This window comes from Egretta garzetta, unplaced genomic scaffold (assembly GCF_000687185.1).
Source record: "Egretta garzetta isolate BGI_Z169 unplaced genomic scaffold, ASM68718v1 scaffold94, whole genome shotgun sequence".
In the NCBI taxonomy this organism is placed as follows: Eukaryota; Metazoa; Chordata; class Aves; order Pelecaniformes; family Ardeidae; genus Egretta; species Egretta garzetta.
The window spans coordinates 2,108,300-2,134,787 of record NW_009259683.1 but is presented as its reverse complement, the minus strand read 5'-3'; the positions used below and the strand labels follow the sequence as shown (position 1 = coordinate 2,134,787).

Here is a 26,488-nt window from a genome sequence, read left to right as displayed (position 1 = left end):
AGTTAACCTAGCACTGCCAAGTCCACCGCTAAACCATGTCCCTAACCACTTTGTCTACCTGTCTTTTATATACCTCCAGGGATGGAGACTCAACCACTTCCCTGGGCAGCCTGTGCCAATGCTTGACAGCCCTTTTGGTGAAAATTTTTTTCCTAATGTCTAACCTAAACCTGCCCTGGTGCAACTTGAGGCCATTTCCCCTCGCCCTACGCCTGTTACTAGGGCGAAGAGGCCGACCCCCACCTCGCTACGCCCTCCTCTCAGGCAGTTGTAGAGGGCAATAAGGTCTCCCCTCGGCCTCCTCTTGTCTGGACTAAACAACCCCAGTTCCCTCAGCTTCTCCTCGTAAGCCTTGTGCTCCAGACCCCTCACCAGCTTTGTGGCTCTCCTCTGGACATGTTCCAGCAATGCAATGTCTTTCCTGTAGCGAGGGGCCCAAAACTGAACACAGTATTTGAGGTGCGGCCTCACCAGTGCCGAGTACAGGGGCACGATCACTTCCCTACTCCTACTGGCCACGCTTTCCTGGGCAAAGGGAGCACCCATGGGTTATGTCTGTGTGTACCCAGGGAAATAGTCACTAAGGGCTCTGAACGCAGGGTCTCTCTGCTGCCTGTAAAGGTAGCCCTTGCTAAAGTTTAAGTTGTGCTTCTGCTCCGTCACAGATGGTCAAATAGATGTTACAAACTTTTTAGCCTTTATCATCTATATAGATAGCAGGGAACACCGCACACTGCGGTGCTTAGGTATAAATGCCCTATATATGAAACACATGAGCAGGACTTGATCCTGAAAATCCTTATCCTGTTCAAGAAAGTCTTACTCAACAGTCCTGTTGGTTTCAGCTGGACAGTTTCTATATATATAGATGACTCCAGAGAGTAAAAAATGTGCCATGTCAACTTCTGGTCTGAAAACCCCTTTTGTGCAACATAGGATAAGCAGCTCTCTGACTTCTGAGAGGGAACCGATGTGTTAGCCCTGTGAAGGCAGGTGTGCTGGATAGTCTGATCTGTGGAATTTCTCTCACATATAATAATACTAAGAGGTTTAAAATCATGATGTTTCTGTAAGTGTACCAAAGTAAGATTAAAAATACTGTTATGCAAGCACAAACATGCAATTAAATGTTACAGTAACACACTTAAAGGAATGAAAATATTTTCCTAAGAGCACTGTTATAACTAATACTGGGATTTTATAAATCTGTAAGAATCAGAAAGCAAGTGCGTCTACAAAACACTGGTTTATCAAAATAGACATTTTGTCATCATTGTGTAACATGAGTTCCTTGGCATCTCTCAACTCACAGCTTTCTTATTAGGGCACAGTTTTGTTCTCTAAAAGTAGTTTGTAACTGTTTCCTTCTGCATTTGCAAATGAGATAAATATCAACGATAAATTTTCATAAGTGAAAGCACTCTACTGAATTAAGATACTTAATGGCTTCTCTGGCTTGTGATTTTGTGTGTGTTTGTTTTTTTTTTTAAAAGGCGTTGGACAACAGCATTTTCCTACTCAATCATTAAATATTTTTAAATTAACGAAAGTTGCGAATGCTTATTCTGAAAAATAACCTGTTTTGAATGATCCTATTAAGTTAATATTTCACCTGGTTTTGTGCCTAGGTTTCTGTCGATGCTGGAAGAAGAAGTGTACAGCCAGAATTCTCCCATTTGGGATCAGGATTTCATGGTGTCTAGTTCCCGAGCTGGCCAGCTGGGAATCCAGACAGGTAATTTGCATTTAGTGATGGGTTAGGGAGCACCTGAATATAAAAATAAACCTGTACAAGTGATGAATTCTAAGGAACGAGACTTAGATATGCAGCTTTATAAATAACAGGCTATATCGAAAATCAGTCTGCCTCGTGTAAGCATAGGTGTCTGACTCTCTGGTGCTTCCTCATATAAAAATCCTATTTTGACAATGAAATCCAGCTAACTGAAAGTGCCGGTGGAGCAGACTGGGTGCTGAGGCAAATTGCCTGAGTATTCAAGCAGCACAAGCGCACTCAATGTGGGCAAGTGAGAATGGTCAGTGGGTAAATGGCTGAGGTGGACCGCCCCCTCGCAGGGGGACCCACGCCAGTCCTCCGATTCCCTAGCAGCAGGGGTGTAGGGACCTAGCAGCAGGGAAGCAGGGACCTTCCACATTGGATGTCCCATTGCCTTTGCACATGTGCCTTTGATTTTCTTGGGTTTGCGTAGCTTTTCCTTGTTTTGTTTCTGATTCACGTGCCTCATCGGCTATTCTGCAGGAATAAGTCATCCCTAAAACTGCAGGGAGACACTGATGATGGTTTTCTTTCACTTTCCTCTTCTCTTGCTTTCTGCTCAAAAGTATTTAAAATCCATTTTTGCAGCTCAGGAGTTGACTTCAATTTTCAGTGTTTTAGAAAGCGAAGACTGGAAGTATTTAATTCAATATTTTGTAACAATTCAGTATTTTGAAACAATTTTTGATTATCAGTGGACAAAATCCTCATGTCAGCACTTTATCTGATAGTGAATTTCCTAGAGTAGCAGGGAAAATCCACTGTGACAGATACAGGCTTTTTTTTATGAGGAATTCCTCATAAACGGGCGAATTATGCCTTAGACACAAGTTCATTGCAACTCTAAAATCATGTTGCTCTCAGAGTTCATTCTGCCATGTACATTTCTGCAGTGCTTCATTCTAATGTGCACCTCTTAAGCACTGGGTTCCTGGCATGAATGCAGCACAAAAGAGCTGTTGCTGGTGATGACACCAGGATAAAGCCATGCAAAGAGAAAGACCGCAGGTGTCCAGGCTACGAGCTGTCACCTCAACCCCCCACCTGCCTGCCAAAAGTCCTGACACAAATGAAAACGGGATGATTTTGGATAAGTGTGGGGTTTTTTTTTAATATTAGAGAGAGAGATGTTAGTCTGGGACTTTTTAAAATAATAGTTTCATCCTCTTAACTGGTACAACAACAACTCCCTCTATTGCGTTTGATTTGTCCAACCGGTCTTTGGACACTGTTAAAGTGGACAGCTAAAGCTGAATTATGAGATTTTACTTTTCAATAGACCCCTACAAAAAGCTTTTTCATGAGGCTGAACACCAGTAGGCTTGGCAGGTATGTGAAAGAAGTTTGTTTTCTTAGCTTGTGCTCAGCACTGCAGAATAATAAAGCCTGATATTTGCAATGAAGTAAAGGTAGCTTTGTCATCCAGCAGTCATGCAGTCCCTCGTTAGGTAGAAGTTTAGAAAAACATGTTGAGATAAAGCTCTAATGTCTCTGCTTGCGAACTGGTGGCATTGCTCTGTGTTAGCTGTTACTGGGCAGGTGGGGGGTGTGAAGTTGGGTCCCTGGTTGTGACAGCCCTTCAGTCAGCACCCTAATGGGTTCCATGTCCTGATGGTTCTGTGTTTGTCTTTTATGCCACTGCAGTTATCAATCCTCCACCTGTTGCAAGATCCGTTTCATACAGTGCAAGTCCTTCATCTCTGGAGCAATCCAACAGTGGGAATATGAGTCCTGCTTGCAAAGTTTCTTCTGCCCTTGATCCAAACCTAGGTAACAAAGAGGGAGACTTGCTTTTGGGCTCCTGTCAATGTTATCAGTAGTTGCAGTATATGGTGACCATTGCCTTCACTCTGCAATAGTGACCTTGAGGTGTTTTTGCTAGAAGACATGCACACACATATTTTTTCTCCACTATGGTAATGTTTAACTAGCAGAAATGGCAACTGTATTTGAAAAAAGAAAATTGGTATGTTTAAATTCAATTAAAACGGGGAAAGGTCTGCTGGTCTCAGAGATTGTTGAAAAACACTTTATTTGGAGTACATGTATTATGAGCTATGAAAAAAGGTCTTGTTCAAATAAAGACAGAGTAGAAGGGGCCAGTGCATTTTTTTTTTAATCTTTCAAGGTACTGAAATTGCATGCATTTGAGCAATAAAGAAAAGCACAAACACACCAACCAGGATAAATTTAAAACCTGCATGAAGTCAGGTTAAAAACAAAAAAAGTTTTGGGGAAAAAAAGTTGTTGAATGCATAAATTCTCCCAATAAATCCTTTTCCAAACACCTCAGGATTAATGAGCCTGTCAAGAGAGTTTGTAGGTCAGAGAGATGATTGTGAGCTCATGTAAAGTAAGTGCTCAAGGAAGGAGAAAAAGCTAAATGAATTCTTAGCCTTGGTGTTCGCTACAGAGGAACTTAAGGTGGCTCCTAAACTGCAGCTTTCTTTGAGGGCAAGTTGGGAAGTAGTCTTCAAAGTGGAAATGAGTAGAAGATTTTCTTTTTATTACAGGTCAGTAAAATGAGTAGTAAGTAGTCACTAGAAGAATTATATTTTTTTTGAGACTGTGAAAAGAAATACGGAATTGACAAAGTAATTATTAAGTTGTGCAGCTGAGCTGTCATTGGAATTGGCGTCAGCCCTACAGAACTGAAATACACAGATACGAAACTAGTTTTTAAAGCGGTTGTAAGAGGATGCAGGAAACTGTCAATTGTAAGTCTCCTATTTCAGACAATGAGAAGAAACAATAATAAGCTGATTAAGAATGGAATGGGTCAATGTTTGAGTAATGTGGTGTGTGGAAATTCAGTGTGCCTTTTCTAGAACTCACAAATTGTACGTATCTGTGAAGAAAGCGTTGAGCATTTGGAAAGGGTTTTGTGTACCTGGATTTCCAGAAAGATTTTGACAAGTTGCTTCAAAAAATTCTGTTTTACAACAAGAAGTTAATCCCTTGGGACATAAGAAGGAAGGTCTGTTCACATATGAATAACTGTTTAGAAAGTAAGAAATAAAGAATAGGAATAAACTGTTTCCACAACGAAGGGAGGTTCACAATAAAATGCTATTGTTAAGAAAACAATTGTACTGCTCGAAAGTCTGAAAAGGGGAATGAACAGTTAGAGTGCTATGCCTGTGGAAAACCAATCTGTACCATATATGTAAAACAGAGGGCGTAGTGGGCCCTGAACTACCTGGTTGTTTCAGAAAGAATATCTTAAAGCTATTGTGGACTTTCCTTGGGGGGGGCGGAACCCAAACAGACAAAACCAAACCAACTTATCTCACTGCTCAGTGCTGATCACAGCGGCAAAATTCAGCATCCTAGCTCTGATAATGACCAGTAGCAGATCTTCAGGGAAAGAATACAGGAACAAGGTAATGATGGAGTGATAGTCCTGTTTGTACCCTTTCCTAGTATTTGGGAGTTTGCTGCTTGGATAAATCCTAAGCTAGCAGCTGGCTCTATCAGTATTATTGTACCCAGTAGTCCTTGGTAGACTTTTCTTTCATGAATGTGTTTAACTAGTTGCTTTTGCTATATTACATGTTGGTCTGCAAGTAGGGCAGTTAATATTTAACATGGTATATTTTGATTTGGAAGCTTCATATGGCTTTTCTAAGTCAAATATGTATGACGTGTCAGATTGTACATGCTGCTTGGTTTACAAGAAGGGTGGGAGAAATCTATAATGGACATTTAATTCCAGTGAATCCCAAAATGGGATTTCATGCTATCCAAAAGTATGCACTATAATTTGTGTATTGAGCACTGAACTTCTAAGACTGCAGAGTACGCTGAAGCAAAAAGAAGTTTCAGTGTGAATTTACAGAGGTATAGGAGAAGGAGAGATATATTCATCCTGCTTCATGTTAACATCCCAGCACAAAGACAAAATTGCAGCAGTGATAATTATTGTTTGGATTACGTTTCTTTCTCTTTCTCCCTTTCTATAGGGATTTAAAAAAAAAATCCCCAAACTTGGCATATCAATTAAAGAATATAACAGAAGTGCTAGATTTCATAGTGCTAGTCTATGACAGTTTGATTTTTCTAATTTTTTCTGGTTTTGTTTTATAGGGGAAAAGAGAAAAAATAATGAACCCTATTCTCTGGAGGATTCAAAAAGACCAAGGGTTATAGGAGACATTCCTATTGAGTTAATCAATGAAGTAATGTCAACAATTACAGATCCTGCAGCAATGCTCGGGCCAGAGGTGAGAAATATCTAGACCTGGTCTCTTTGCAAATGGTCTGTTTTCAATAAATGTTCCACGTGGATAGAGTATGATAAGCTAAGAGTCCACAGAACTTACTGTGCTGTCAGTAAGAAAAATAGACACTTTCAGAGTATGATTAGATGAGCAAAAAATATTGATGAAATACATCACTAACGTGAAAAATAGTTCTACAATTTTTTTTAATGTATTGTGTACTGTTTGCAAAAGGGACTTGGAAACTAGTGATAGTAAAAAAGTAGATCCCAGGTTATTTTGCAAGGTACTTTTGTTACAGAACAGTTCCAGAGTATGCTTTTTATTGTTAATCATAGATATAGCTCATAAGAGAAGGTAAATAGGGTTGAAATATTGCAGCAGAATGAAAGATCCAAAGTAAAAACCTCTGCCTAGTGCAGAAGGGCTGATCTAAACAGTTATTTGCTCTGTCTTCCACAGTTGCTCTTTTTTTCTGCTGGAAGAGAAAAACAAACAGAATTGCAGAACTGTGCCATGTACAGAATTGCACACTTTTTTTTTTTTTTTTTTGGCTGGCTTTTCCTCCTTCTGTTCCCTTCGCCAGGCTATGTTTTGCCAGCAGCTCTTGTTTGCCAAGGTTTAGCTTAGAGACTGCTGAAGATTTGGAACCACCTACAGTTCTTACTCAAACTATGTACTGTGACTGATGGCTCTGCGTATTACAAATGCTGTGCCAGTCTGGCTGTTGGGGCTGGCAGCGACTAGAAACCCAGCAGCCAAACTTTGCTCCAAAAAGTAAACAGTATGTGCACGCAGAGATGTTTCTGGCGTTGTAAAATGATCTTGGAAAAAAAAAGTTAAACAAATTGTCTGTATTAATTTCATCTCCATTCAAATATATGGATGCAATTGGTAGATATGTAACAGCAAAATCAGTAGGAATTAAAATGTTCTTTTTAGGCTCTTATGATAGTGGCATAGGTAGTGGAAAGCACTACTAAAATGAAAAAAATATGACTTTGCCTGCACTGCCATTAAAAATACGTGATTTGCAGCATGCGTAGGCGAATTCACTTCTTTTGTCCAAGTTGGCGAGACTAAAGAAATGTGAAGACTTAGTGGCATAGGCTTCAACTGGATGAGTCCTGTCCCTTGAGAGATTTTGGAACTTGTTGAGTCATATCCATCACTGTTGTTTCCTAATCTTTACTAAAAGAAGTTTGAACAAGCCTTTGTATACTGTAGTGTAGACCAGCTTATTTGATGGTGCTAAAAATTGATTCTGCTAAAAAAGGTAATCATTGGTAGCTCTATTTTTGTAAAAAGATGGCTTGGAAAAAAGAGGGGGGTTCCTTTGTTCGTTCAGGCTGTTCTGTCAGAGGATGCAAAATCTCAAAAATGTGATTTTGTTCCTCTTTTGTGTGCTACAGACCAACTTCCTCTCGGCGCACTCGGCCCGGGATGAGGCAGCAAGACTGGAGGAGCGCAGGGGCGTGATCGAATTCCATGTGGTTGGCAACTCGTTGAACCAGAAGCCCAACAAGAAGATCATGATGTGGCTGGTTGGTTTGCAGAATGTGTTCTCCCATCAGCTGCCTCGAATGCCGAAGGAGTACATCACGCGCTTGGTCTTTGATCCGTGAGTACCGCTGGAGAAGGGTTTGGCGGGTGAGATGGAGAGAGCCTGGTGCTGGCTGCAGTCAGTGGTGTGGGAAGAGGCCAGCCAGGGTGGCATGGAGCGAAACTCTGCCTGTGCTACCCTTTTCCCATCTTTTCAAGTCCTCATAACTCCTGGCCAATCTAATTGGATTGTACCTAAATACTCTGTCGGTGGCTGCATTAATGACAATTGGCTTCTTGTTGTGGGACTGTGCTGGGTTGACCCTGGCTGAATGCCAAGTGCCCACCAAAGCCGCTCTATTGCCCCCCTTCTCAGCTGGACAGGGGAGAGAAAATATAATGAAAGGCTCGTGGGTCAAGATAAGGGCAGGGAGAGATCACTCAGCAATTACCATTATGGACAAAACAGACTTGACTTGGGGAAAATTAGTTTAATTTATTACCAATCAAATCAGAGTAGGATAATAAGAAAATAAAAACTAAATCTTAAAACACCTTCCCCCCACCCCTGTCTTCTTCCCAGGCTCAACTTCACTCTCAAGTTCTCTACCTCCTCCCCCTGAGAAGCGCAGGGGGATGGGGAATGGGGTTTGGGGTCAGTTCATCACATGTTGTCCCTACCTCTCCTTCCTCCTCAGGGGGAGGACTCATCACACTCTTCCCCTGCTCCAGCATGGGGTCCCTCCCACAGGAGACAGTCCTCCATGAACTGCTCCAACGTGAGTCCTTCCCATGGGCTGCAGTTCTTCACAAACTGCTCCAGTATGGGTCCCTTCCATAGGGTGTAGTCCTTCAGGATCAGATGGCTCCAGCGTGGATCCCTCGTGGGGTCACCGGCCCTGCCAGCAAACCTGTTCCAGCGTGGGGTCCTCCCCGGGCTGCAGGTAGAGATCTGCTCCACCATGGACCTCCATGGGCTGCAGGGGGACAGCCTGCCTCACCATGGTCTTCACCAGGGGCTGCAGGGGAATCTCTGCTCTGGTGCCTGGAGCACCTCCTGCCTCTCCTTCTGCACTGACCTGGGTGTCTGCAGGGCTGCTCCTCTCATGTATCCTCACTCCTCTCTCCCGCTGCTGTTGCTGTTGCACAGCAACTATTCCCCTTAAAAGCGTTATCCCAGAGGTGCTACCACTGTTGCTGATGGGCTTGGTCTCGGAGCCGGCTGGCGTTGGCTCTGTCAGACAGTGGGGAAGCTTCTGGCAGCTTCTCACAGAAGCCATCCCTGTAGGCCCCCTGCTACCAAAACCTTGCTACGCAAACCCAATACAGGGACGTGAGTCTGCAGGGAAGGCTCCTACCTACCTTTTACTTTCAAATGTTAGAACTGAAAGTCAGAAAGTAATTATGGTGCTTATTAGTGGTTTCTAGGCCCATATTTACTTGCAGGCTGCTCCATTCTCTGTCTGTGGAGATTGTGAACCAAATGGCAGCAGAACCTGAAGTTTTTCAATGAGAAGAACTTGTGGGATTTATGAAGAACAGCAGCATTTAAGTCAGCATGGGAGAAATCACTCCTCACCCAAGCCCGTTGCTTTTTTCTTTTATCAGTTTAAGTTTCTTGTCTTGCTTTGGGTGCAGCTCTATAATGCAGGCACTTGAAAAGAGACACATTGGCTGAGGCAGCAGCCATGGCTTGCACGTGGTCCTCCACCTACCCTAGTGTCCTGACTGAATTGTGCTTCAGCTTCTCAAGCATGAAGGGAGGTTCTCCTCAGAAGTGTCCACTTTTCCACCACTGTGTTTCCTGCAGAGTGGCCTTCCTTTTGACCCAAAATTTGTTCTCCCAAAATTTCTGCCTCTGAATGATCCATACTCAATGATAGCCTAGGGGTTTGCTTTACTGACCACAGCACTTCACAGTGGAGGATGCCTGTGGGTTCGTTGTTGTGTGCCAGCAGAGACCTTGAGGAGTTCTGACTGAGCTGATCACAGCCAACTACACAGCCTGTTTTGTGGAAGAGCCTTTTTCCACCACTGGTATCATGATCCCTCTGTCCTTGTGCCCGGTATTATAGCTGCAGCAGTTATGGAAACATTTCTGGAACCATTTCCTCTGCTTTTAGGCTCACTAGCATTCCCTCCACAATGCTCTCTTGGTCCCGGCAAACACTGCTGCTGCTGGGTCTGTGCTGTCCCTGAAGCACAAAGAGCCCAGTGCTGAGGACGCTGGGACAGGAGTTCAGTCTGCAGGCACAGGCGACTGATCTTGGAGGCTTCACTTGGGTTCTTCAAAGGGGAACAGCACTTGCCTCCTGAGGGCCAGCACCAGTCCAGACTCTTTTACCTCTCCTATGTGGGGGTAAGCACTGCTCAGTTGGGAGAGAGGCAGCACCAGGATCTTGTCTGAGTTTAGGAGCTTGGCAGCACTGTGATCTCAAGCAGAGGCTACTGGTTGAAGAGCCCAGGTTCTCTCATAACTGAACATCAAAGCAAAATTCTGGAGTAGTGGTGTTGAGTCATGGCCTTCTCCCATAATTCTTATTGGGAAAGACTCTTCTAGTAGGCTGAGAGGAACTGCTGGTAGTTTAAGTGCTCTTCAGTATAGATATCTGTCTGGAGAGCTGTCTGTGCTTGAGAAATAGGTATGGATATTGCTAGAGCAAGAAAAAATGCTCTCCTTTATGTGCCTGAGGCAAACAGTTGACCCAAAGGAAGCAAAGCGTATTGCCTGGACAGCTGAGAGTACCGCAGCATCTGCCGTGAATCTCCAGGGACACACACTGGAGACCTATGCTGAGCAGTGGGTACACACAAACCTATGTCAAATGTGAGATATTGGAGTCCAACAGTTCTCTTCCCACATTTCTTTCAACTGTTATCTTACTTAGTATCACCTTTAATGTCCTTATTTCCAAAATGGCCATCCTTACTGAATCTTGTTGCTTAAACAATTCAAACATGGGCAAACAAAATTAAAAGCTCAAGCTGCTACATTGCTGCTGCTGTTCCACTAATAAAAAGCACCAAAATAATTACAAGAAAAAGAATATATAAAATGTATGAAATCTTCAATGGCGGCACATAAAATATAACTGCTTTTCAGAGTACCTTTTCTTGGCAGGGGCTCACTTTTGGCACCAGCCTTTCCACCCCGAAGATATCTTCTATAAACTTACTGTATTGTTTGTACAATTTATATGATACAGTGTATTGAATAATGTAGAGAACAGATGCAGTGTAAATCTTTCCAGACCTTGAGGATTACACTAACATTCTTAATCCTTGACACAAGAGTTCACACTGCACCTTGTTATATCTTTCCTGGCAGTCAATGTAAGTGCAAAAGAAATGAATATTTATTCTGGACTTGATTCCACTAGGAGTGGGACTTAGAAATAAGAAATATCATTTCTTGCTTCATCAGCTGCATTTGAAACTGATAGCTTAGCTATAGAGAGTGCATGCAAGGAAAAAGGAATCCCTTATAAAGGGCTTGCTGTCCTGTAACTCCATTAATTTCTAATTTAGTCAGGGTAAAATCATCCTGAGAACTGTGCAATGGCATAACTGTCAACAACAGATTCAATGTAAGCAATACAACTCTTATTTATTGGGCATTACCCTAGTATCTGGGAGTACTTGGCAAGGCCAGGACCTTGCTGCACGAATGATGAATTTTATGGTAAATTCAATGCAAGATGTTAAAATAGCAACTCTTCTGTAGATGCAAGCAGCTAACTTATCAGAGGCATATACAATTGCATTAGCATCATGGAAAGAAGTGAATCAAGTTTCTGAAAAAAGGAAGGTAATGGCACTTTATGTACTACGTACATGAATTAAAGTGACTGTTATTTTTGTCTACGCAGGAAACACAAGACCCTTGCATTAATAAAAGATGGTCGTGTTATCGGTGGTATCTGCTTCCGGATGTTCCCCTCCCAAGGATTTACAGAGATTGTTTTCTGTGCTGTGACTTCCAATGAGCAAGTCAAGGTAAAAATAATTCTCTATTAGAGTTTATTAAATGTATTTGAGTCCCATTCACTACTGCATATGCTCCTAATTTGATTAGTCACATATTGAATATATTGCTGAGTTGCCAAACAGAAATAGAGTTTGATAGATATAGTGATTCTGAATATAATACGCAAAGCCTAAACAAATGTGCAGATTTAGAATCACCAGCATGATAGTAGGATTGCTTGTAATTAATTAAATCAATAAAATCTTTCTCAACCCAACAATAGTGGCCAGTAGTCTCCCATTCTTGGACTATTTGGTCCTCTGTCTCCGGCAACTGCCTCTCTGTGTAGTGTAACAACGCCTCGTGGTTGACTGACATAAGTATTGCTTGTGTGCGACCATAATTTGTGTTCAATCATTCTGTGGCATTACATGACTTCAATCAAAATGAGGCATATGAAAAAAATAGGTATAGTTTTGCATCTCAGTATAAGCACACAGTCTGTTCTATTCACTCCTTTTTGAATTAATGTCACAAAGCATTCTCTGAGTGTTGAGAATTAGCAGCTGTGTTGAAAGAATATAGAGCACTATGAATACAGCAGATTTCTCCTGCTTTCCCAGGGACTACAGGTAGATCTATGATGATTTGATTCAGGATTTTGCCTTTAGATGGTGCTGTAGCTTTATGTTTTTCAGTTGAAACTGCTAGAGCTGAGATGTGGGTTAATTCAGAGTTCATAGCAGTTGAACACGCAGAAATTGTGTGCCCTGTTTTGAAGGGAAGTGCTCTGGGTGTGGAAGGGTAACACAGTGAGATTGAAAACCTGTTATAAATATTATTACTTGGGTTATAAATTATTTTATTTGACTCTGGTGTTAGAGAGGAACATTCCCCTGCACTTACTTGCCTGTCATAAAAGTATCCAAAGTAGTTTAGCAAATGCAAACAGTAATGGAATATGCTTGTTATGTCTATTCTAAGCTTGACTAATTCATAAAAGGTGTTTTTCATTCTGCTAAAACAACCAACTGCACTACATAAGTTAGGCTGCCAAAGGTGTGTTTTGATTCTCCAGGAAAAAATAGCTTTTCAGAATATAACAGAGCAAATAAATCTGAGCCATCAGAATGCCTCCTAGGTTGCGTATGCGTACATAACGCACGATTTCTTCTGTTACCCTCTGGGTGCCTCGCTGTATCACTTGACTATTTCTGCAAATTTGCCTTCCCACATTCCTATCTGAGTAAGGTGACCCCTACCAGCAGGTAACTGAGAAAGACTAAATGTTCACACATGGGTCAGCTGCCTACTCTTGGGAAAAATAAATTCCTATTTTAATTCAATTTGAGGCCGGAGTAAGAAATATGGGTACTGTTTTCCTTTGTATTTAAAAGTTGGATTATTTTTGAGATAGTTTGATCCCACGTTACAACGTTATCTTAAATTTTACCGTACGTGACGTAGTTTCCTTTTAAGGATTGTTAGACCTTGGCAAGTGTTTGTGAGAATGAATAAATCCTGTGAAGGTTATAAAAATAATAGGTCAGCAGAAAATATTTGAAGTCATTGTCATCATAATTGCTGGAATTTCTTTGAGACACAAAGTTGATGTTTTTTTGTCAGAGATTAGATGCTTCAGAATTACTGGAATGAATTGCAATGTTTCAGGTGTAAATAAAATGTCAGTCTCTCCTACGCTGTTCCTTTCACCCTGCTGTTGAGAAGGGAAGTGAGGAGCTTGGCTAGCTCAGGTACTGCCAGCTTGCATTTAAGGAAAACATTTTTCATTAAAAATTTTGATTTGCAGTTTTTGTCCTCTTCAAGGAATTTGAGAACTCAAATTTGTCATTAGAAAGTCTCTTCATTATCTTGAGCACTTTTGAGTTCTAAGATATGCTGTACCACTTAACATGTTGTCAGTTGTCAAACCCACTTCTTTGTATTTGATGCCATGCATGATGTGTGCCACTTTAACAAGTGAACATATGGCTTTAAGAGCTTCCTTAAATTCAGAAGTACATATTTTTACGCATGTGAGGTCTTAATTTTGAATATGAGGTCTGTCTCCAAACACTGGTTGGAAAGGAAGGACTAATGCACAAATTTTGTACCTGGATTAGTATGATTTTAAAGAAAATGTGTCACTACTAAGTTTTTTGTATTGAGCACTAACCTAACTTGCATTTGTCTGACTATTGCCATGTTTGGGGCTATTAAATTGTGAATTAAATTCGAAGTATGTATTTTCTAATTTATTTTTCTGGCTATGAACATAAGTAAAAATTTTCCCAGTTTTCAAGAACCGCGTACCCAAGACAGATCCATGTATGTTAATGCCCATGTCCATTTAGTCTTTACGATATTAAAATTGGAACATAGGCAGGAACAACACATGGGCTCTCCTGTCTATTTTGCATTTCTTCATCTCAGAGCAGAAGGGGAAGACTATAGCTTACTTGTAAATGTGAATAAATGGAACCTTTTGTTTACCTTGGGGTTGAATGAAAATGGAAATTATTCCTGTGTGCAGTCAGAAGGCATAGCTATTTATTTGACTGTGGACTCAATAATTTTCTGCTGCTTGTTATGGTAATAACTGTTTCACTGTTCCCTATGATAAGTTCAGATTATAAATCCTTTAAGGCAGAGGCTGTTTCTGCTACAGGTGCACAGAACACAGTAAGATAGAGATCTCATTTCAGAACGGGTTCCTCTAGAAGGAGTCATTTTCCTACTGCTTTGCAGTTTTGAAGTGATATGTCTAAGAAGGATGCCCTATTATTACAATATATGTAGTTTTGTTATTGGTGAAATATGTGACTATTAATAGTTGGTATCTAACTTAAAAGGAAAAAAATAATGCATGCACCTTGAATTACAACTTCCAGGACAACGTACCTCTTTAGAGCTACGCTTTACCCCTAGAGAGAGTCTAGGTTTTGGTCTCTCTTAGATTAAAAGTGAATCGGACACTAGAAGCTGTGGTATTTTGTGTTCCCTATTGGGTCACAAAGATGCCCTTGGGAGGCTGAAACTAGTTTGATCTTGAGTATGCCTCACCAACTTAGTTATGAGAAAATCTGTACAACAGGATCTAGAGGAAAGACTGCATTTTGAAAAACAGTCTGTAATAACCCTCTGTCCACAGCTTCTAATATGTGCAATCCCCAAAGGCTTGGTAATGGCTTTTTCCTCATAAATTTCACACAGGGTTATGGGACTCACCTAATGAACCATCTGAAGGAGTACCACATCAAACACAACATTCTCAACTTTCTCACATATGCAGATGAATATGCTATCGGCTACTTCAAAAAACAAGTAAGTCAATGTAAGAAATGAATCGGTGCAAGAAGATAACATCTAGCAGTGATGAACTAAACAACTAGACATGACAAAGTAGTTGGGTAACATGCGTAGTGCAATTTTATGTGTATATTTTTTATCTACAAAATGTGCTCTGTGTGCATCTTGTGTAATGATATTGGCTTATAATGCATTTTACATTGATGGAATCATCTGAGTATAGGTGTACAGTAGAGCCTATAATTTGTCAAGTCTCAAAACCAGTTGAATATGGGTTGGCTGCTGCTTCATTCATTCAGTTCCTTCACTAATTCTGTAAGAAGTGTAAAGAAAGACCAGACATACCCGTAGCAGACTAGAACTTACCTGACATGTGCTCACAGATCCTCCTGATTTGAAGCATGAAGTTCAAGTTCAGGGAAGATTGAGATGTCTAATCTGCCAAATAGATTTGATAGATTAAACAGGTGTCAACTGTCTGGTCAGATAGAGTGAAGATGGAGTCAGACTATTCTCAGAGATGTGCAGCAACAGGACCAGAGGCAATGGACACAAGTTGGATCATGGGGAATTGCAACTAGATGGAAAGAATTGTTTTTTTTTTCCTTCCTGTCCTAAGGCTGGTGAAATACTGGAAAATGTTGCCCAGAGAGGTTGTGGAATCTCTGTCCTTGGCAGTCTTCAAGACTGGACATGGCCTTAAGCAACCAGATCTGATGAGACCTGCTCTGAGCAGGGATGGGACTAATGACCTCCTTAAGTTCCTTCCAACCTCTGCTGTTCTATGATTCTCTATATAGAACTGATACAATTTGCTCTTCACGCATTCACAACGAATAAAAATTGGGCTTGTGATACTGCTGTCAGACCTGTGCAGACAGACCCTCTTCCATGTCTGAAATGTCCCTTCCCCAATTTGAAGGTGCTCAGTCTCCAAGTAAGTCTCAAGCCTTTGGTGGTAAATTGTGAGGCAGAAGTTCTGGTCGGGTTCCTGATTTTTACTGAGGTTTCATAGATACCGCTGTAACAGAAGAATAAAATGCAGTCAAAGTGAGAGTCATACACTGCTTTTTATTGTCTTGGTTAATTCCTTTCTGGGTTTGTTTTTCAATGGACTTTTGAACTGTATGAAGACTGTAGTATAACTTTGGAACTTTTAATAAGATTTGATATCTTATTTTTTCACTTGAAATACAAAAGTGAAAAAAACCTCATTGTTTTTTCTGCCTATAAAATTACTGTAATCTTGTTGACTTCAACAGCAGCTTTCCTTAACTAATGACTACAGGACTGGCATCCTTTAATATTAAACCAGCAAATTTTTGGAAAAATCCAGGAAATTTGTCCACAGTAAAAATCTTTTCCTCCATCTCTCTATCTCCCCTATCTCCCTTCTTTTCCTATACATAGAAGTGATTAATTATTCTTGTATCAAGTGACTGCCATGAGAAGGTGTTTACAACACTATGAACCATGGTCTGTACTCTTTCCGTTGTACTGTCTGTATTTCAACATTATGATGAATTTGGTTTTAAATCATCATAACATTTCAGTTAAAACAAATGTAAAAGGAAAATGGCATCATGACAACTTGAGGTTTTTTTTCTTCTTCAGGGTTTCTCCAAAGATATTAAAGTACCAAAAGCAAAATACGTTGGCTACATCAAGGATTATGAGGGTGCCACATTAATGGGATGTGAATTAAATCCAAGGATCCCCTACACGGAATTTTCTGTCATCATTAAAAAGCAAAAAGAGGTAAAGGCTGAAATGAAACGCTGTGAACATTATAATCTATTCAGATGTTTAGAAACAGTTCAGTTAGTGCCAGGTTAGCTCTCTTCTTTGCTTTGGTGTTTAAAGCATTAGAATGTATACTTCATTAGTTAGAATAATTCTTTCATTCCAGTCCCAGTGCCATAATTTTGCAATTAAAGCATTAAATTATACCTTACTAACTTTCCGATAAGAAAAGTGTTGAAAAGTACTGATAGTTTGAGGATTATTTCATAGCTAAATTTTGTCATAGGTGATAACTAAGCAAAATCTTGTGAGATTGATTTGTTCTGCAGCTTTGCAATTTTTCTCCCCCCTTCCCCCCTCGACAGTAGTGTTCATTAGAGTGATTTTTTAATTTAGTGTTTGTACTGTACATCCTGTATTTTACTTGAAAGAAAGAGGATTATTTTTTCTGCCACTGTTTTAATATACAAATCAAGGCTGCTTGGTCTTAAATTCCAGGCTGTCCCACTTTGGAGTGTATGTGAGATGTTCTTTATTTAGTCCACAATAATATTCCATGTCATAAGGCAGTTTATTAGCAAAATAATTAAGATGTTTCCAGTTGTGTTTAAATACCTTCTTGGGTTTTTAAAGAAATACTAGAAAACTACTAGGATAATTTGTTCTTTCAAGGTTGGTCAAATGACTTTTTATTTTGTTAATATGGTTCTTTATGGAACAACCATTTTCCTTCCACTAGAACTATTTGGCCCACGCTTGCAGAAAGGAAGAAAATGTCTGAGTGCTATACGTTTAGTTTACAAAGTTTCGTAACTTCACTCATTGGAAAAGTTTTCCTATGTCCATACAACATAGATCATCATTTTTTCCCTTTCATTTCTGCTTGGTTGGGTTACTCTTCAGATCCCAATCTACTGCTGTAGATACCACCTTCCCCTTGGGGATGGGATGTTGTCAGAGTGGGCAGATAGTGGATGTGTCTCTTGTAGCCTGTTACATCTCAGGCATGCTTAGCTGCAGTAATACAGTGCCAGGGCCAAACCATCAACATGTCACTTCCAAAACTGTAAGTTAGTTTTTAAGATTTTGGCTCTGGGACCGCTTTATTAGCATGTGTTATTTTGCATTCTTCACTCTCTCATTTGGTGGGATGTCTATATTGTTCCAAAGCACTTGGAGACACTCCACTTGGAGATAAAGCACCTTGGTCCTCCGAACAGCTCATGTTTACCATTACTAGAAGGAAAGCTGTTATTATACACTGATCTATACTGTTGTATCTTCTCTAAGAATAAATATACACACCTTTGCAAATGCATCTTAGGATTGCCTGTTTGACACTCGAAACACAGATCAGGCCTTTTATTCTCCCTGTTCCAAGGAAATTTAGAAATAGCCCTCACATTCTGCAGCTTTAAGAAGAATGTTCGCTTGTTTGCTCAAATCAAAAGCAATGAAGATGGTGAATACCTGGACATAAGTAGAATTTTGAATGTTGACAGTATGGATTATGTACTGATTTGGTTTGCTGCTGGTATTGGCCATTACTGGACATGAGACTTTTCTAGTCCTGTCCTTTTAGAAGTGAAGCTTTTCATGGGATCTAAGCTTTTATTTAAAGAATTAGAACATATGCCTGTGGCTGTTAAGACCATGTCACCCGACACTGGGTACCGATCACAGAGCACCATTTGTGATTTTTGCACTGCCTGATTTGTAGCTCATTTACAGTCATTCTGAAAAATATGAAAAAATCCCTTTGTGCAAAGCTTTGTGACCTGCTGACTTGTGCGTAATCAGTGTTACTGATTGAACAGCTTGTTTTAATCAGGAAGACCCACTAGTTCCTAAATGATAAGAAGGGTTTAAGGTGGATTTAACAATTAGTTTGAAAGTATTTTGATGTTATGCTGGAATCTGGCCACGGTGCTGTGGTATCCTGTATTTCTTTTAACATTTGTAACCTCTGTTGGAAGTCTGATCTTTTTTTTTCTTTTCCTCTTCTTTGAAAGAAAATACTATGTGTGAGGGAGTGAAGGTCCTTAAAAATAAAGATATGCCCACCTTTATTATTTCCAAAGAAAATAGTCTCTCAAACTGTGGTGGTCTGAATGGCTGCGCATTTGTTTGCTCCCAGTTATGAAGTAAGCCATTTTGAAAGTGACATATTCAGGACACACAAAGCTTAGGTAAGCATCTAAGTGTTTATCAAGAGCACCAAAGCAAATTACTTAGAACTGAGGTAATGAGATTGCAAAGCAGAACAGAGTGTACCCCAGAATTGGGAAAGCCTGTTCTGGCATTTACAAGCAGAGCAGAGTATCAGTTCCAGAGAGTGGTATCATTCTGACTTCCTCCAGAGAAAATCTGGAGTATCTCTGACTGATACCTAAGCAACTCCTACAGCTATATGGAGACTTCGAAGTGAACAGGTATTTCTAAACTTTTGGAATACGAACATATACGTACATTCAATATGTGCCTTGAAACTTCTGGCCAGGCTGTGCTGAAGCAGTTTGGAAGCACCAGCTGTTAGAATTAGAGCCAGTTCCCAAACCTGCTTCCAGGAAATTTCCTTCCTTACCTCTACTTCTGCTGCCACCTTCCTAGGAGCTGTGCAGCTTGTGATGAAGACAGCAAAGCAATGACCCCTTTTCTTCCAGATTTGTGCCTCAGTAGGCAGCTGAGAGTCTTGGTAGCCTCATCTGCAGAATCCGTGTTCGGGCAGGTAGCTCACCCCTGTTGCCAATTTCAGAGGATTTATAAGGACCGTAAGATTAGGAAGTGAGAATGTTTCTATTCATCATAGTTTTGCATTAATCCTCTGGGTTACTTTTGAGCAAATCAATTATTTTTTGTTTTCTCTACTGCTTTATTACAGATCATTAAAAAGCTCATAGAAAGGAAACAAGCTCAGATACGAAAAGTTTATCCTGGCCTTTCTTGCTTCAAAGATGGAGTACGGCAGATTCCTATAGAAAGCATTCCTGGAATTAGTATGTATCAACCTTTTTTTAATGTAGAACAGAAGCAGAACAGCCCAAGAAAGGTCCAAGACTAGAAATACTAATGTAGTCACATATTTCTTTTTGATTAAAATATAATTGTTTTGGTCTGTTGATTTGATTTCTGTGAAGATTGTTGTAGAATTGCTGTCTTCGAGACTTACCTAAGGCATCCCAGGCTGATGCTCTTTTATGTACTTGTGTGTAATTTTATTTATACGTGATCCCTCTCTGATTTGTATCGCAATGTAGTATCAGCAGTTTCCCTTTGGCACCACTGTTACGCACTGCACTCCTGTACAAGGATGCATTCTGTGCTGAGCATGGACTTACAGGACAACACAGAATCAGAACATTTAAATGTCATCTTTTGCAGGATTTTTTTTCAACTGTGCTTTTCTGCAAATTTTTCTCTGTCCCTAGGGCATCAAATTGGCTAACTTCGACATCATTATTCTTTAGAGAGGTTGTAGTAAAATATGTATTGAATGATTGAAAAAAATGTGTGTTTCATGTAGGAATATTTTAGAATCTTTTCAGCAGTCTGCAGGAAGAGGCATGTGGGAAATTGAATGGGGCTGTAGGCTAGATGGTTGTGTTATTTAATAGGAGTCACTTTTATTAAAACAAACCCATTTTACTGCAGCAATGATGAAATGGCTTATCTTTTTAGAGTTGCGATAACTCAGTTAATGTTTTGACCTACTGTAGTTGCCACGTAATCTCTCATGTTGTTTGTGTACAGGAGAGACTGGCTGGAAACCAAGTGGAAAAGAAAGAGGGTAAGTGCTGCGCAAAATTAAATGATGAAGCAGTTTGGAGATTCCTTTGAGAGAATTCTTTAAACACTGTTATTTGATGTGTCTTTCCATCCGTTGGAAAATAGATAAATAATCTGCAAGGGATGAGTCCTTAAGTGGGTTTGGGGTTTTTTTGGGGGAGAGGGTTGAGGGTTTGGTTTTAGGTGTGTTTTGCTTTTTTTTTTTTTTTTAATTTTTATTTCTTCCATAAAATGCTTGAAGCTTTGGAGTTGCTTTTTTGTAAGATGCATGTCATGGCAATGAAGAGAAGGGATTCAAACTAATCTTCTTGTATTCATATTTTCTTTCAAGTAAGGAGCCCAAGGATCCAGATCAACTTTACAGCACACTGAAAACCATCCTGCAGCAGGTGAAGGTGAGTGATAGCTCTAGTTTACCTTCTGTAAATCTTTTTACATGATTTCCAATATAGAGTTTCCATATTAGATACCTGACTTTTTTCTTTACCAAAGAGCCATCAAAGCGCTTGGCCCTTCATGGAACCTGTGAAGAGAACAGAAGCTCCTGGATATTATGAAGTTATAAGGTTTCCCATGGGTAATGCCATTAACATTTTTTAAGTATAGAGTTTAAAAATCTTTATAGCTGGAGACATAGCAGATAAATTGTTATCTGATTATTTTATGTTAAAAGATATCTATTACTTGCAGCTGAACAGCTTGCAGCTCTCAAGTGCCAAGAGTACGGTGCTGTCATTTGAAATTTATGACTGCTTTGTGACCTTTGTGAAGCATCTGTAGTGTATACATGTGGAATCTTAGCATGCCCTAGAGAGCCCCAGCAAGCTCTTAAACGGTGCAGTCAGCTAGAAACTTTCTGGACTGAGCTGCTTTATGTGAGTTGTACGAGTATGTTCTTGAGTGTGGTAACTGGTCATTGCAGATCCTACTGGTTTGTTAAAAAATTTCAAGGCAAACTGTCAGGAACACCAGAGCATTTGAATTGCTTTGAAAAACAGATTTAAGCATTCTCAGTCACATAGGCAAAACCTTTTCAAAAGTACCAGGGTTTTCTAATTAAGTTTTAACAGTTTGCTCCATTTTAAGTTTAGGAAAATGCTTCATGCAACTGGCTGTAAGATAACTTTTATCTTTGTATTTTATATCTGCCAAAGTTGTCCGAGGTGGTTTATTTATTTATTCATTTTTATTTTTAAATCATGCAGTGATTGTTTATGCAGGATTGCTTGCAAAGGGAAGTACACAACTAACACCTTTCTTTGCTTTTCACTGCTGGGCCATGTAATTACAGTGAGGATTCAGTGCTGTTCTAAACAGATGCTTGTTTTGATTTGTATTGCAGCAGATTTAAAACTGAATTCTCCTCCTCCTTCATTATTTAGGCAATACTCACCTCCATCTTTCTGATTACAGGTTCTGTACCTTTTAATGTATTAGAGAATGAAATACAAGTTCATTGCAGGCTACTATCAATCAGTTTCTCAGAGAATGAAAGTGTTCGTTCATGTTGCTTTGCATAGGCTCCTAGCCTGTGTATACCAATTTGGCTTAATGATTTTTTATATTCAGCTTTTCATTTCCAAATAGCAAATATATGTGTACTTTATAAAAGAGCAACCAGCTTCCCTGACACAAATGTGTTTTCCAGCAGTGAAGAAAAAGAATTCTGACACCCTCCCGTGGCAGAGTTTTCTCTGTCTGCTTTTCTGAGCAGAGGCTAGATCTAGATGGCTGTTTAATCTGAACAGCGCTTACAAAGAACTTACTGCCTGGGTTGGCAAACCCGGAGTAGGGATGTTGTCTGTTCTTCCCTTGTTCAGATGTATTATACTGGAGGTGGGAGCAGCAGCTCACATTTTAGGATTAAGCTGAGGACTTTGGTTTAGTTTTGCTTTGTTTTTTCAGCTAAGGAACCCAGCACAACTAAACCACGTTTTGATTCATGATCGACTTCTGCTCGCTTTCTGCTCTCACGGCTGGCATGCTGAAATTGTACATAGTTCTGCTCAGACATCATTTCAATTGAAAAGAAACATTGTCTTTTGTTATGCTATCACATGCAAGATACAGCATTTGTCTTTACATTTGCATACAGACTAAATGGTACCATATTTGAGAAGTATGGCAGTAGGCTTTTTGATTATCTCCTAAGGTCATTTCTCACATATAAACACTTTTTTCCCCTGTTTTAAGCGCTCTTTCAGCTGCTTATTTTCAAGAAATACTTTTTTTTTCCCCTTTTCATCTGCAATACAAAGCTGTATGGCTGAGTGACAGATGGAGCCAAACTTCCACTGCAGTTAGAGGAGAACAGTTTAACTGACCAGCTTTTTTTTTTTAAAGCAATGTTTGCTTCAGGGTGAGCGGAACAGTCTTCTCAGTTGGATACTGTAATTAGACTATGGATATCTAGTTTAGATATAGGCATCTAAATTTCAGACTTAATGGGAGCTGAATGAGCCTTTGCTTTCGCAAAATATTGTGCGACACTAGTGAATGGTAAGTTACATATCATTGGAAGAGGTATTTGAGAGCATCCATCAAACTTTTCTTAAATAACCCTCTCTTGTCAACTTGCCAGGTTTTTTCTCCATGTTACCAAAGTCAAATCTCCCTTAAAAAAAAAAACCTAAACAAAACAACAAAACGCCAAATCCTCAAACGAAAACAAAAATACCCACAACCGTATTTTTAAATGTTAAGTTTTAAGGTTTAATTCCTTTGCGTTGGAGGTCTTTGGTCTCTGCTGTCCTTGCAGTACTTGTTGGCAGTTAAGTCTTCTCCATCCCAGCTGTTTCTGTTAGGGTTTCACAAAGGTGCTGCTGAAGCCTGGCTCAAGCGTTGCTAGAGAGAGAGTTGTTAGCTCATCTGAGGTGAGAAAAAGCCAAGGCATCCAGCTCACCTCCCACTACTTCTATTCCTGTACTCACTCCTCAACCACGTGTAATGTAGACAGAATTTTTAAATGCCTAAGAACAATTACTGGGAAAGCGACTGTGTGGAGAAAACACACAGATGATTTACGTATTTTATGGATGACAATTTTAGTATAAAGGAAAACGTTTCTTAAAGAATATTCTGTAAGTAAATGTTTTGTATGATGCATTGAAAACAGGAGAGATCTGGTATCACGTGACTCTTAAAAAGGGGTGCATAATGATAAACTTTGAAGATGTCATTAAAATATATGTAGAGTGTGGAACATCTAATCTTTTTTCAGAGCTGCAAGTACTGCTTGTAGTATAGATGTCGCTGCTGTGTTTGCACAGAAGTGAGGATTTTAGGTTAACATACACATTTTGTGATGGTTGAAATCTCTGCTGATGCACTCCCAAGGCTTCCTCCAGCAGAGCTGCCAACAGCTTTGCCTCACAGAGCAGTTAGGAGGGAGTTAGAAACACCTAATAGGCACTGAAAGCTCAGAGAAGCGTGAGAACACAAAAGAACGATGTTTTAATCTTTCAAAGAAGAAAAAATAAACTCTACACAAAATAATTTTTACAGTGAAATATTGCTTAATGCCAGGGGCTCAATTGCTGTTGAAACTGAAAAAGGGACCACGCCTTAGATGAAGGCAATTAGGAATCCCAAGTCCTAGCTTTGCCAGTTCATGTTAAATGGCAAATCAGTCTAAAGGGATATTGCATACAAAAAGTATTTGAATCAAACGCTGTTAATCTATTTTTCTCCTGTACAGATCTCAAAACAATGAGTGAACGACTCAAGAATAGGTACTACGTGTCTAAGAAATTATTCATGGCAGACTTGCAGCGAGTCTTTACAAATTGCAGAGAGTACAACCCCCCCGAGAGCGAATACTACAAATGTGCCAATATACTGGAGAAATTCTTCTACACAAAAATTAAAGAAGCTGGATTAATTGACAAGTGACACTGTCTTTTTTGAAACCAATCAGTGTGCCTACTTTATGGGCAGGGGAAGCCGTTATATATCCAAGTTGTGGGACTTTAAAGTTTCAAGAAACTTCTGTTTAATACTTAGCACTTTTAAAAACCCTTTTAGTTTTGCAAACATGTATTATACTGAAGTTACAAAAATTATTTTATTAAAATGCTTTATAATGTATTTAATTACAGAAAATTTCTTTTGTGTGCCCATTACCCTATGTTCACAAGTTTATCAGCTACAGCCTCAGAAACCCCACAAAACATGTGGGAAATTGCACATGTTTGGGAATATGAAGAAAATTCCCAGATGAGATGTTATAGCTTACCTAATGCAGTACCTATTTGATAAAGCTTTATTATTTTTTTCCAGTAAAAAAGAAAACAGTAAGGGAAAACAACAGGTGTGGGGGGGTTCTGAAACACTTGTTTCTTTATAGAATCTTTTTATAAGACATTATTTTTTAAAAGAAACACTCAGCTGGTTGAGAAGCTGTGAGAGAAGAACAGCCAGTTCTGAAAAAGGACTGCCTGTAATCTTTGATAGATGCAAGTTTTTCTATTCATTTTGGGTTTTGATAAATATTTTACCTGCAAATTTTAATCTCATAACCACTACTTAAAAAAAAACCCAAACCAAACCTGGCTAGATGTGTAATGTCATAGTGACTTGGCTTATGCAGGACATAAGTACCCAAAATAACTTCAGAGAATCTGATTTGCAGACACTAGACAATTTCAATTGGCTTAATAGGGTTCAAGTTTTGATGCACTTCATGATCCACCCTATTTACTACTCTTCACTGATAAATTCTTTAGCTTATTTAGCAAAGACTATTGTACACAAAAGAAGTCAACATATGACAGCTTCTAGCTTATATACTTGCCTCTGTGGTAAACTGGATTTTCTACCAAGCTTTATTGTAAATGCTTATTAACTGTGATTATTTAGACCCAGGAACATATTAACATTTTACAACTTATGTTAGTATATCTTAAAATTGAGCAGTTATATATATATAAATATATATATATATTTTGCTGCTTACACTACATTTAAGAGGTACACCTAACTTCCTAATGGAGATCAGTACAGGCCAAAAAGTTGTCACTTGGTATTTTCTAATTAGAGTTTGTAACTGTAAATTATAATTGCTTTTGTGGAAAACTGATTTAACTTTCATTCTTGGTGTTTTATATTTACAGATGTTACACTGGTAAAATTCAATAACTATAAGACTGAAAAAAACCCCAGAGTATATTCCTGCACAATGCCTGTGCAATGTTAAATCACAAGTCGATTGAGCAAGTAGATGTCAGGAACTCCCTGGAAGTAGTAAATGTGGTACACAAGGTATTCAAAATGTTAACACTAGACTTGCAATAGTGTTTTGCATGAGATTAGTCTGACCTACATTTGGATCTATAACCAAGGTACAGTGAGTATCTTTTTTTTTTTTTTTAATAGCCAGTACTGGATGCTATAATCCTGTTTTGTAGATTGGGCCTACAGATGCACCTGTTAAGCTTGGTATCCTGTGAAATTTTGTTATTTTCAGAGTAGATTTTCTTATCGTCTTTCAATCAGATTGTCTCTTCTATATTGAAACATTTGTTTTCTAATTTAAGAATTAATATTTTCATAGATACTGTGCAATAAAGTTACGGTAGGATATGTGGTTTTGCAAATGCTTTAACAGCTGATGAACTTTACATTTGTAAAATTAATATATTGTACTGGTACAGAATAGTTTTAAATTATATATGTACAAAACCCTACTTAGTTTGGTCTCTTTTTTTTAATTAGTTCTTGCACTACAAATATACACACTGAAACAGTTTCAAAACTGAGCCTAGTGACTCTACAAGCATGGCGTCAGTGCATCTTCCAGGTACACTAGAAAATACGCAAAAAAGCCTCCGAGTTCACTGGGAGCACAGTGTGCTAAGCTGAGCCCAGTATACAGTATGAAAAGCTGTGACCATTCCCAGCTCCATCCTAACTGAGCTACAGTGCTGTTACACCTGTCTCCTCAACATCTCAAGCACTTCTTTGAGCTGTTCAAAAGTTTTGATTTTTCACCTCAAAGAATGCTCACACTGTTTTCCCATTTTTTGGTACTGGGGTCCTTTATTCACAAGACACAATATACACAGGAGCAAGCTGCAGTCCATGTTGAGTTTGTAATGTCACCATCATGCTACTCAGATGGCACATTTATTTTGCATACCATAACCA

The 26,488-nt window shown here is 39.4% G+C and overlaps 1 protein-coding gene across 1 annotated transcript in view; it reads left to right on the top strand.

Moving 5' to 3' along the window:
- KAT2B (lysine acetyltransferase 2B) overlaps positions 1-25,990 on the top strand; it is a 59,558-nt gene extending 33,568 nt beyond the window's left edge. Inside the window, exons 8-19 of the mRNA XM_009638582.2 lie at positions 1,629-1,735; positions 3,422-3,547; positions 5,864-6,000; positions 7,410-7,618; positions 11,409-11,535; positions 14,720-14,830; positions 16,430-16,573; positions 19,440-19,554; positions 20,309-20,345; positions 20,676-20,739; positions 20,837-20,921; positions 24,042-25,990. Of these exons, the coding sequence (XP_009636877.1) occupies positions 1,629-1,735; positions 3,422-3,547; positions 5,864-6,000; positions 7,410-7,618; positions 11,409-11,535; positions 14,720-14,830; positions 16,430-16,573; positions 19,440-19,554; positions 20,309-20,345; positions 20,676-20,739; positions 20,837-20,921; positions 24,042-24,235 (1,456 nt within the window). The 3' untranslated portion in view covers positions 24,236-25,990. The remainder of the gene's footprint in view (positions 1-1,628; positions 1,736-3,421; positions 3,548-5,863; positions 6,001-7,409; positions 7,619-11,408; positions 11,536-14,719; positions 14,831-16,429; positions 16,574-19,439; positions 19,555-20,308; positions 20,346-20,675; positions 20,740-20,836; positions 20,922-24,041) is intronic.
- Positions 25,991-26,488: the final 498 nt, after the last annotated feature.